Raw genomic sequence first — 12737 nt, 5'->3', positions numbered from 1 at the left:
TATCATGGGTTAAATAGTGGGCTGTCCTGTAAAACAGCCATGCAGCTGTGTACTATGTGCTAGGCAGCTTCAAGGTAAGACATAAGACATGCACACAAAGTGCTTCACCTTTCTGAACCCCGAGTAGAAAGTGTGTGCATGTGTGTGAACTTGCATATGTAGGGTGTAGGTGTGGGTCTCAGTCTTGGTATAGTTCCTTAGATGTCATCCACTTCACCTGTTTTGAGACAGGGTCTTTCACTGGGACCTCGGGCTCACCAGTTAGGGTAGGCTTGATGGACAGCACGTCTCAGGGACCCACTTGTTTCCCCTCTGTTGACAATATAGATTCATTGCACTGCATCCAGATCTTATATGGTTTGGGGATGAAACTTGTGCCTTTGTGCTCATATGGCAAGCACTTTACAGACTGGACATTATCTCATTCTCCATGCTCCTGTTCATTTTTAAGATGATTCACTAATATTTCACCTCACTGACTGCTGACCTGCGGAAATGCAGATCTTCTTGTCTTCATGCACATTTCTGTAGCCACTAGATTTATATACTGCTCCAACCCCAACATCTACCCAGCCAAAAACATGGATAGGACAAAAGCCCACTTAAAATGAGATCCTTGATCAATTTATCAACTGTAGTTACCAGTTTGTCTTCGATTTCCAATTCAAGACCTGTTTTTCTGAGATTTAGTTCAAACTCTCGTCTTCTTTCCTGTGGAGGGAAAAAAAAAACAGATGAAAAGGTTGATGCAGGTACACTGTATTAGTGGACAGTGCAAGCCTGACACCCTATGTTAGTTGTCAATGCCATGGCAGCCCTTTGTGTTTGCTGGTAGTGCTGGCTTATTAGTGTAAGGCACCAGTCCAACAGTCTATGTTAGCTGCCATGTCTGGCTAGCATTGGTGATGGCTTATTAAGGGCGAGGCAGAGTCAGAATCTGTGGTTGTGCTTCCAGAGGGCTCTCTACATAAAAGTACCCTACAATACATCCTCACCGTCAGGCCATGGACTGCTTTTGATCTATACCATAATTGACAAAACCATGGAACTACAAAATAGGAGTAGCCTGTAAGACACAGGCTTTATTTGAAGATATGGACCATTTTAATGAATGATTTAAAAGTATGAGAAGCCCTTGGGGACAGAGAGACACACATAGACTCCAGGCTGGATAGACTCAACATTACAGAAACTAGTGATCCTCAGATAAGTTACAATTCTAATGCCACCAGAGGCCAGCATCTCATTGCAGCTTTTGCTCTTGAATAGCAACAGGGCTTTTGCTTAGAGAAAGAAAAGTTAGGATTCACTACAGGTCATGGCTTTATAATAATAATATTTATTGTATGTTTGGGACCAAGCATGGATGAGAACAGTTTCCTCAAGCCTTCATTGTGATCGAAGTGTGATCATTGTCTGAAAGAGTGAACTTCGAAAGGGCTCATTAGGCTGTTCTGAGGTCTTTATGATTTATAGGTGCCATTACCCCGAGGTTCTGGCAAATCTTATAAGGAATCACTTTCGTATGCCCTTCTACTTCCAGTGTTAATATGAAGGGGCTATGGCTGTGAAAACACTCCCTGATCATTCATCTTCGCTGAACTACACTTCTACACTATAAGGCATCCTACTAATTTCTACATAAAAAAAAAAAAAAACAAATGGGAACGCAAAATAATTAAAAATGCTCTATTCGGCACCAAGAGAGTGAATAAAACTTCAGCTGTAAGTTAGAGCATCATCGATCCCTGGAGTTCAACAGAACTGATGGCAGAGCTTAGAGTTAGTGCCAGATCATTAAACATTCTTTTAAACATTAATGGTTTTATAATTAATTAGATTGTTTTATATTTAAAATATTTTATTTATTTTTACTTTATGTGTATGAGTGTCTTGACTACATGTATGTCTGTGCACTATATGTGTGGAGTGGCCACAGATGACAGAGTAGAATAATTGATCTCCTAGAACTAGAGTTATGGACAGTAATGAGTACTGGGAACCAAACTGAGGGGGTCTGCAAGATCAGCCAGTGCTTTTAACCACTGAGCGACCTCTTAACTCACATTTTTGCGTAAAACTAAGTGGTTTCAAGAAATCCATAATTCAGTAATTCTAAGCAATTGGTCCAAATAACCTTACTTTGCATCACAAGATGTATAAAAACAAAAGAACATAGTTAAAACTGAATCCTTCAATTTTAGGAATGATCTTATTCATGCATAAATGAGGAAAACTATATTGAACCCTCATACCTCTTCAATCAATACATTTATGATATGTATGCTACTTATGTTAATTTTTTTCTTGTCTTTAACTAAACAAGACTCCTAGTGGAGGGAGGGGAACACCAACCCACCCACAAAAACTTTGACCCAAAATTTACCCTACCTAAAAGAAGTGCATGGATAAAGATAGAGCAGATACTGAGGCCAGAGCCTGGTCCAACCTGACACCCACCCCATGGGAAAAAGCCAACTTCTGACACTCTTATTTTTAATTTTAATTTTTATATTAATTACAGCTTATTCATTTTGTATCCCAGCTGTAGCCACCTCCCTCATTCCCTCCTAATCCCATCCTCCCTCCCTCTTCTCCTCCCATGTCCCTCTCCAAGTCCACTGATAGGGGAGGCCCTCCTCCCATTCTATCTGACCCTAGCCTATAAAGTCTCATCAGGACTAGCTGCATTGTCTTTCTCTGTAGCCTGCTAAGGCTGTTCCCCCTCAGGGGGAGGTGATCAAAGAGCCAGCCACTGAGTTCATGTCAGAGACAGTCCTTGTTTCCCTTACTAAGGTACCCACGTGGAGACTGAACTGCCATGGGCTACATCTGAGCAGGGGTTCTAGGTTATCTCCATGAATGGTCCTTGGTTGGAGTATCAGTCTCAGAAAAGACCTCTGGGCCCAGATATTTTGTTCTGTTGTTCTCCTTGTGTAGCTCCTGTCCCTTCCAGATTTTTTTCTATCTCTCCCTTCTTTCATAAGATTCCTGGCACTCTGCCCAAAGTTTGATTATGAGCCTCAGCATCTGCTTTGATACACTGTTGGGTAGAGTCTTTCAGAGGCCCTCTGTGGCAGGCTCCTTTTCTGTTTCCTGTTTTCTCCCTCTTCCAATGTCCGTCCTGTTTGCCTTTCTGAGTGAGGACTGATTATCTTACCCAGTGTCCTCTTTCTTGATTAGCTTCTTTACCTGTACAGAGTTTAGTACGCTTATCATATATTATATGCCTCTGACACTCTTAACGATACTCTGCTATGTTTGCAGTCAAGAGCCAGCATGGTTGGCCCCTGAGAGGGTCCATCCAGCAGAGGATTGAAACAGATGCTGAGACTAACAGCTGAATGTTGGGCGAAGCATAAGGAGTTTTGTGAAAAAGTAAGGGAAAGGATAGAAGGACCTGGAGAGGACAGGAGCTCCACAGGAAGACCAACAGAGCCAACTAAGCAGGGTCCAGAGTAGCTTTCAGAGACTAAAGCAACAACCAAGGACTATGGATGGACTGGACCTAGCCCCCCTATACAGATTTAATTGATGGGCAGCACAGTCTTCATGTAGATGCTCTGGTAAGGGGAGCAGGGACTGTCTCTGACATGGGCTTTGTTCCCTTCTTTTTGATCCCTCTTTCCTTAGCAGGACTGCCTTGCCAAGCCTCGGGGGAAGAGGATGTGCTCAGTCATGGTGCAATTTGATATTCTGGGATGAGTTGGGGGGGCTCCCCTTTTCTAAAGAGTAGAGGAAGGAGGATAGAGGGAAGAGAAAGGGAGGGTGGGGTTGAGAGGAGAGGGGGGCTAGATTGGGATGTAAAATGGATAAATAAATTAATTAAAATTTTTCTTGTCCAGCCTCTTTGTCTTTCTGGATAGGAATTGAGCAGTTTAGCAAGAGTCCTCCCTTTTAATTAGTTTCTTTAGGTGTACAGATTTTAGTAGGTTTATCCTATATTATATGTCTATATGAGTGAGTATATACCGTGTGCATCCCACTGCTTCTGGGATAGCTCACTCAGGATGATCTTTTCCAGATCCCACCATTTACCTGCAAATTTCATGATTTCCTTGTTTTTTATTGCTGAGTAATATTCCATTGTGTAGATATACCACAATTTGTGCATCCATTCCTCCACTGAGGGGCATCTGGGCTGTTTCCAGCTTCTGGCTACTACAAATAAGGCTGCTACAAACATGGTTGAACAAATGTCCTTATTGTGTACTTGAGAAACTTTTGGATATATGCCTAGGAGTGGTTTATCTGGATCTTGAGGAAGCGCTATTCCTAGTTGTCTGAGAAAGCGCCAGATTGCTTTCCAGAGTGGTTGTACAAGTTTACATTCAGAAGAAGGAGAAAAGAGGGAACAAGTCAGGAGCCTGAAACAGAGGACCTCTGAAAAGCTCTGCCCTGCAGACTATCAATGTAGATGCTGAGACTTATGGGTGACCTTTGGGCAGAGTACAGGGAATCTTAGGAAAAAGTGAGAAACAGTAAGATCTGGAGAGGACAGGAACTCCACAAGGAGAGCAACAAAACCAAAAAATTTGAGCACAGGGTTCTTTCCTGAGCCTGCTATTCCAACCAAGGACTATTCATGGAGATAACCTAAGACCCCTACACAGATGTAGCCCATAGCAGTTCAGTATCCAAGTGGGTTCCATTGTAATAGGAACAGGGACTGTCTCTGATATTAACTGATTGGCCTGCTCTTTAATTACCTCCCCCTGAGGTGGAAGCAGCATTACCAGGCCACAGAAGAAGACAATGCAGCCACTCCTGATGAGACCTAATTGACTAGGATCAGAAGGAAGGAAAAGAAGTCTAGTGGACTTGGGGGGGGGGGGCTGGCATGCAGAGGGTGGAGGAAGGGAGGGATTGGGATGGGAGGAGGGAGAGAACCATGGGGGGGGGATACAAAGTGAATAAAGTGTAATTAATAAAAAAAATTTTTCTTGTCATTTTTGTAATATGTCAATTTTTTTTATCAATTATGCACTCATATAATCATGAATTTATGTAACTATAAATTTAATTCAATACCAAAAGAAAAATTAAAGCTTAGAGCATTATGGCTAAAGATAAAAATATTTCAATCAGTCTACTTAGGTTTCTTTTTGTAAAGTCAGGATTTAATGAGTAATAAAAGATGTACAAGGGTTACCATTCACATGAGAAGGAAAATGTGTGAAAACTAGAATGGAAATTTTAGGTGAGGAAAAATTTTAGCTGTGGGAGGATTTCTTCATACAGATATTTTAAAAAAGTGTCTGTGTCTAATTTCCATGTAATTCACTTTCTTTAGATATATGCTGAGGAGTAATTTATATCATATATGTTACACCTTGTAAAAACTCAGGTTGTATATTTGTGTGTATACGTGTGCGTGCAGTGTTCATGGAGGTCTGAAGAGGACATCAGTGTTCTCAAACTGGAGTGAAAGGCAGTTGTGGGCTGACTCACATGTGTGCTGAGAACTGAACTCAGGTCCTTTGCACATGCAGAACATGATCCTTTTTAAAAAAAATGATTTTTTTATTAATTACAGTTTATTCACTTTGTATCCCAGCTGTAGCCCTCTCCCTCATCCCCTCCCAATCCCACCCTGAGTTCCTATCAGAGACAGTCCTTGTTCATATTACTAGGGTACCCAGTTGGAGTCTGATCTGCCATGGGCTATTTCTGAGCAGTGGTTCTTGATTATCTCCATGAATGGTCCTTGGTTGGAGTATCAGTCTCAGAAAAGACCCCTAGGCCCAGAGTTTTTAGTTCTGTTGCTGTCCTTGTGGAGCTCCTGTCCCCTCCAGGTCTTTCTATCTCCCCCTTCTTTCATAAGATTGCCTGCACTCTGCCCAAAGTTTGGCTATGAGTCTCACCATCTGCTTTGATACCCTGCTGTGTAGAATCTTTCAGAGGTCCTCTGTGGTACGATCCTGTCCTGTTCCCTGGCAGAACATGATCTTAAGTACTTGATTCAACTCTGCCTTCTTTTGTAATTGTTACAATTTATGAATAATTACAGATGGAGTATATTTAAAGATGGGTCAAGCTTTGGTAGTCAGTTTGGGAGTATAAATGTTATGTTTTAGATATTGATAAGGTTTATACAGACATGTGGATGATCATTGAATTAGGGACTTTGTAGAGAATTAGGAACTAGAAAGGAAGGTTTTGGATTTAAAACTGTGAGACAAAGACAGATTTGTAAGGAGAAGCTATTGAAAGGGTTGTGAATGTAGAGCCCCAGAAACAAAAAAAAAAAAAAAAGACACAGAGCAGGGAAGGGAACTAACTCTACCAAATGTTGATTAGTTGTGATGGCTGTTCTTGCATGTTAACTTGATTACAACTGGAATGAACTACAACCCAGAAATGGAGGGTGCACCTGTCAGAGATTGTCTGCTTGCTTTGAAGTGGGAGAATGCACTTCTAGTCCAGACCTTTGAGACTGGAAGACACACTTAATTTCAGCCACACCTTCTGCTGGCAGCATATATAAGGATATGGAAGAAGGAGGCTTTTTCCAACTTATCTGTTTGCTCTGACCTTGCTAGTAAGTCTATTCCTTAACTGGCATTAGAGCCTACTTCTTCAGAAGTCCAGTGTATACTGAGAACCAGCTGAGATACCCAGATTTGAGGCCTGAATAACTTCCCAATTCATAGCCTGCCATTGTTGGATTAATTGGACCACAGCCTATAAATGATTATAATAAACTCTCTTTCTTTATATATAGGGAAGGAGATTCATTCTATAAGTTCTGCTGCTTTATAGAACCCTTAATAATATGTTAGTCAAGGCAGAGAAGAGCTGAGAAATGGCTAATGCTCTTATGTGGAGATGAGTGTTTTGGTTTTGATGCATAGGCCTTTGCATGTAGTACATAAGACGTTGGGTTTATTTAAAGTGAATTTTTGGCAAGCAAGTATAATATGGGGGGACTGGACAGGAAAACATATGTAGCAGAGTGATTACAATTTTTGACTATCAGACTTTAGCTGCATGAAGATGACAGGAGTTGAGAATAGTCACTATGAAGACACCTGCAGAACCTTATTTACTGCAGCTCTAGTCACATCAGTCAAGTTGTGGAATCAGCCTGGGCGCTCATCAACAGATGTATCGTATTGAATCAGAATGCCTCAGATAGGTTCGCATTTTCAAATGCTTTGCTATCAGAGAGTGGAGCTACTTAGAAGGATTAGGAGATGTGTCCTTGTAGGTTTACTGTACACAACCAGTACAGTATTCCTGTACTACAGGCTATGCTACAGATTTCTGTAGCCTAACTGACATATGCTAAGGATTAGGAATAAGTATGGCTTTGTTGGAGAAAATGGGGGTGGGCTTTGAGATTTCAAGAGCCCATGCCGAGTCCACTGACTTTCTCTCTTCCTGTGGCTCCAGATGTAAAAATCTCAGCTACTTCTCCAGCACCATGTTTGCCTGAATCCCACTGTTCTCTCTTCTCCCTGCCATGATTACAATGGAGTAAACCTTTGAGACTTTAAGCAAACTCCAATTAAATGCTTTCTTTCATAAGAGTTGCTGGTGTCTTTTCACAGCTATAGAACACTGACTAAGACAACAGGTTTAAGTGAACAAGGAAAATGTGAGGAAATAATGGGGGAAAATCATCAGAATGGCCAAGATGAAAAACTCAAGCGATAACACATGCTGGAGAGGTTGTGGAGAAAGGGGAACCCTGCTCCACTGCTGGTGGGAATGTAAACTGGTACAACCACTCTGGAAAGCTATCTGGCGCTTTCTAAGACAAATAGGAATAGTGCTTCCTCCAGACCCAGCTATACCACTGCTAGGTATATACCCAAAGTTTGTTCAAGTACACAAAAAGGACACTTGCTCAACCATGTTTATAGCAGCTCTATTTGTAATAGCCAGAACCTGGAAACAACCCAGATGTCCATCAACAGAGGAATGGGTACAGAAATTGTGGTATTTTTATACAATGGAATACTACTCAGCAATCAAAAAGGAGGAAATCATGAAATTTGCAGGCAAATGGTGGGATCTAGAAAAGATCATTCTGAGTGAAATATCCCAGAAAGAGAAAGACAAACATGGGATATACTCACTTATATAGACCTATAAGATATGATAAACATAATGAAATCTATACACCTAAAAAAGATAATCAATTGAGCGGACATGGGGTAAGATGATCAATCCTCATTTAGAAAGACAGATGGGATGTGCATTGAACGTATGACAGGAGTCTACTGAGCGCATCTGAAAGACTCTAACTAGCAGTGTTTTCAAAGCAAAGACTCATGACCAAACCTTTGGCAGAGTACAGGGAATCATAAGAAAGAAGGGGAGTTAGTCTGATGGGGAAAGGATAGGAGCTCCACAAGGACCAAATATATCTGGGCACAGGGTCTTTTCTGAGACTGACATTCAACCAAGGACCATGTATGGATATAACCTAGAACCTCCACTCAGATGTAGCCTGCGGTAGCTCAGTAACCAATTGGTTTCCCAAAGTGAGGGGAACAGGGACTATTTCTAACAGGAACTCAATGACTGGCTCTTTGGTCTCCCCACCCCCGAAGGGAGGAGCAGTCCTGTTAGGCCACAGAGGAGGGCTTTGCAGCCAGTCCTGAAGATACCTGATAAAACAGGATCAGATGAATGGGGAGGAGGTCCCCCCTATCAGTGGACTTGGAAAGGGGCACGGTGGAGATGAGGGAGGGAGGGAGGGACTGGGAGGGAATGAGGGATCGGGACACGGCTGGGATACAGAGTTAATAAAATGTAACTGATAAAAATAAAATAAAAAAAATGAAAAAAATGGGGGAAAATGAAATTATGTAGTTTGCATGAAGATCACTGGAAATCAGCATGTTAAGGGAAAAAAATCTGGATCAACTAAACAAGTATTGGCAGTGGAATTGGGGAGGGGTATGAAAGTAAAGATGTGGTAGAAAAAATAAATGAAAAAAGGGATGAACATGATCAAAACATATTAGTGCATATATAATAATGTCACATTTTCCATAACCACCATATGCTAATGAAAAAATTTATAGAATGAAGGAGAAAGGGAAGCAAGGTGGAGGTGGAGGGAGAGAGGGAAGAAAGAATGAAAGGAAGAAAATAAGAAAGGAAAGAAAAATCATGCCAATATAATAGTATCTTTTCTGGTCTCTATGTGATAAAAAAAAAGAGATTACGGGCAAGCAAGATTCAAGAGGTCGGCTAAACAGATAAATGGAATGTACTTACCAATGATATATTTTTTTTTAAAATGAGTACTTAAACTATAAGCTCAAAACATTGATAAAGGACGTTTAAGGACAGAAATGACAAATGCCAAGATAAACACTTATGTGTGTGCTGTGTTCATGGTCATCAGAAAAGAGGGGTGGAGAAGAGAATGATAGTGAGCCAAAGCTAACTGCTAAAGTAACAGAAATAAAGAAAAGACTGGGGGCTGAATAAATAAAAATTAGGTGAAGTTAATGATATTAAAAACTCTGGAATTTTAGGAACAAGAGAGGAAGAGTAAAGTCAACAGGGGTCTTCAGCATGTACTGTCCCTTCTGAGAAGGAAGATGGCCATAAGAAGCAAAAATCCTCATGAAAGTTTCAGGTGTGAGAAGAGCATCCACCAGAGATATGAAAAGATCCAAAGCTGGCCACTCTATGAATTTCAGAGGCATAGATGGGTAGTCACTGGAACAAGTTAGAAAGATACAAAACTAAGGAAGTTCGTGTTTTGGAGACAACATTCAGTTTTCAGGTTTTATATGTATATGTAATAAATCATTACACATGTACATCAACTCACTTATTCATTGTTTGTAATACTGGCTAGCTACTGAGCACTCATCACACTTTACCACCATTCTGAGCACCTAGGGAAAGAACAATCATCAAGACAATATGCTTGACCTTGTGAAACTACCTTGTGGTCTTAGAGGAAGTAAAGCAGAGTATAAAAAAACAACTCAGAAGGTAATTAGTGGTGGAGTCAGGATTAGAGCTTGGTACAAAGGGTATTATTTATGAACTCTATTGGCCATGCACTTTGAAGATGAAAACTGCATAAACTAGATAAACAATTTTTTTTGTTTGTAATGTCTTTTTATTTTTCTAATATTAGTTACAGTTTATTAACTTTGTATCTCTGCTGTAGCTCCCTCCCTCATTCCCTCCCAATCCCACCCTCCCTCCCTCATCTCCTCCTGCCCCTTTCCAAGTCCACTGATAGGACAGGACCTCCTCCCCTTTCATCTGACCCTGTTTTATCAGGCATCTTCAGGGCTGGCTACAAAGTCCTTCTCTGTGGCCTGGCAGGGCTGCTCCTCTCTTGGGGGTGAGGGGAGGAGAGGTCAAAGAGCCTGCCATTGAGTTCAAGTCAGAAATAGTCACTGTTCCCCTTAATAGGGTACCCACTTGGATACTGAGCTATATCTGAGCAGAGGTTCTAGGATGTATCCATACATGGTCCTTGGTTAGAGAAACAGTCTCCTAAAAGTAGATAAGTGATTTTTAACCTCTGGGATGCAACTACATAGTGATTCATAATAATAGCAAAATTATAGCTATGAAGTAGTAACAGAATAATCTTTTAGTTGGGGTCAGCACAACATGAAGAAGTGCATTAAAGAGTCTCAGCATTGGAAATATTGAGAACCACTATGCTAGATTCATAGATACATCTTTTATTTGTGGGATCATGTATAATATATAAAGCAAGGTGTATCAGTTGCATAGAAAGAGAACTGAGAAAAAGAGGAAAAAGGAGAAAAGGAAGAGAGAAGAAGGGAGGAGAGAGAAGTTGTCACTGTCATCACCTCCAAAACATTCAGAAAATGAATGTTAGCTGTTAGGCTCTATACTCAGTAGGATCTCAGTCAGTTCTGTCTATTGAAAATTTGTCTTGTTACTTCCCCACATCTCCCAGATAAGTACTCACTGCCTTTATCTCTGAATCTTTCTTCATATCATCCACGTAGGAAAGGACAAAGTCGATCTGTCTAATTCCATCTGTGAAGAAGACTGAATCTTTGCTTTGTTCCCTTTTTTGAAACTGTAGAAGACATACATGACATGATTTCACATTATCATTTATTCCCGAAAGGCAAAGAAATGAAGAAAACTAGCTGTAATTTGGCCACCACTTCATTTTTTCCATACTTAACACAGTGAGTCATGACAAACCACACACACACACACACACACACACAAGAAAAAAAATAGGTCCTTCTTATAAAGCAAAATTCCACAGAGGATTAAATGTTATATAATCAGGAAGGGATGAAACAAATTAATTGCATGCTTAAACACATTAACAACGTCTCACAAAAATGCTGCAATTACACCAAACTGTAAGATGTATATACTTATACATTGAAACTAGAAGTGCACATTCAGGCAGAAATGTGTGGTTTTAATAAAACACCACACCAATTAGTATACTACATTATTATGCATTTTTTCCAGGGCTTGATTAATTGCACACCAACTACAGTCTCACCATGTGAACATAAGGTGTTAGTGATTACAGATGTACACAAAGGAATCAGAAGCAGGTGGCTGGCCAGCCGACCTCACCATGGCTAAGCCCTACAAATGTCTGTTATCAGTGTCTCAGGCACGCTATAATCCATGTTTTCTTTATAGGTGTATGGATTTTCTCAATATAATAGTAAGAATTACACGTTCACCTTTTACATGAAGTTCATGAATCCCTTCCCTTTTCTAACAGCAAAACAAAACAAAGAAACAAACAACACTGAGCATTGCAGGGGAGAAAGAGCTTTCACATTTGATTTGTACTCCTCACCATTCATGTGAAAGGTGTAATACTTTGTACTTGTAACAGCCCAGTGTGAGGCTTGGCCAGGCAGTGGTTGGTGAGTGATGTGGGCTGTCTCCCCGCTGCCTCCTGTAGCTGGCGGATGGGAGCTAGACCCTTGGCTTTTCCCAGCAGGTACGATACCTGTGAGCATCTTCTGCAGCCCTGTGCTGTTTGCTGCTTTGCGCTTGTCAGCCCAGCTGAGAGGTCCCATAAAAGGGGCAGGTGGTGGCCAGGAACAAACAAGGACTGTGAACCGTCATTTTATTTACCCACAAGTTCCTGGCAACTGTGGTAGAGTATAAAAAGGCTTTCAAGGCGTGTGAGGAGAAGAGTGGGGAAATGTACACAAAAACAAAAATGACCGGTAAAACAGGGAGAACAGATGAAGTATCAGAATAATGTAAGTAAAAATAAGTAAATAAGACCCACAGCCTTTTCTTCTTTCATAAAAGAATGTAAAAAAGAAAAATCTGAGAAAAATTAAGCTGCTATGCTTTGACTATAAATCAGTTTTTAATATGGGAAAATAAATAAAATAATCATTGACATTGTTGTACAACATTATAAACTAACATGTTTGATAAAATCTACCAAAATATATGGAAGCTATTTGGCTAGAAAGATATAATCAGTCTACATATTATAAAAGGACAAAGTAAAAAAAAACAAACAAACAAACAAAACAAAAAAAAACCAAGATAACACCTTTATCTGTGTATATATTACTGTATATTGTCCTTAGAGATGCCCAATTACTACAAAGTAATACTTGGTGGCATCTAGCTTACTCTGACTTACATTCCTGGTGATTCCTGAGCCTCTGAAACTATTTGCACTGTGTATGTGAATGTGTTTGCATGAATTCTTTTAGGAAGCAGACTCGTCAAATGGAAAGATTGAGAATCACCGTGGTTAAATGCTG

The 12737-nt window shown here is 40.4% G+C and overlaps 1 protein-coding gene across 1 annotated transcript in view; it reads right to left on the bottom strand.

The window, feature by feature from the left end:
- Nucleotides 1-12737, bottom strand: part of Ano5 (anoctamin 5) — a 77071-nt gene that overhangs the window by 49693 nt on the left and 14641 nt on the right. The window contains exons 4-5 of the mRNA XM_060366214.1: nt 10931-11044; nt 643-711 (exon numbers count right to left, since the gene is read on the bottom strand). Of these exons, the coding sequence (XP_060222197.1) occupies nt 643-711; nt 10931-11044 (183 nt within the window). The remainder of the gene's footprint in view (nt 1-642; nt 712-10930; nt 11045-12737) is intronic.

The sequence above is a fragment of the Meriones unguiculatus genome, chromosome 14 (genome assembly GCF_030254825.1).
Source record: "Meriones unguiculatus strain TT.TT164.6M chromosome 14, Bangor_MerUng_6.1, whole genome shotgun sequence".
In the NCBI taxonomy this organism is placed as follows: Eukaryota; Metazoa; Chordata; class Mammalia; order Rodentia; family Muridae; genus Meriones; species Meriones unguiculatus.
The sequence above is the reverse complement of the archived record's forward strand: the minus strand, read 5'-3'. Positions and strand labels throughout refer to the sequence as shown.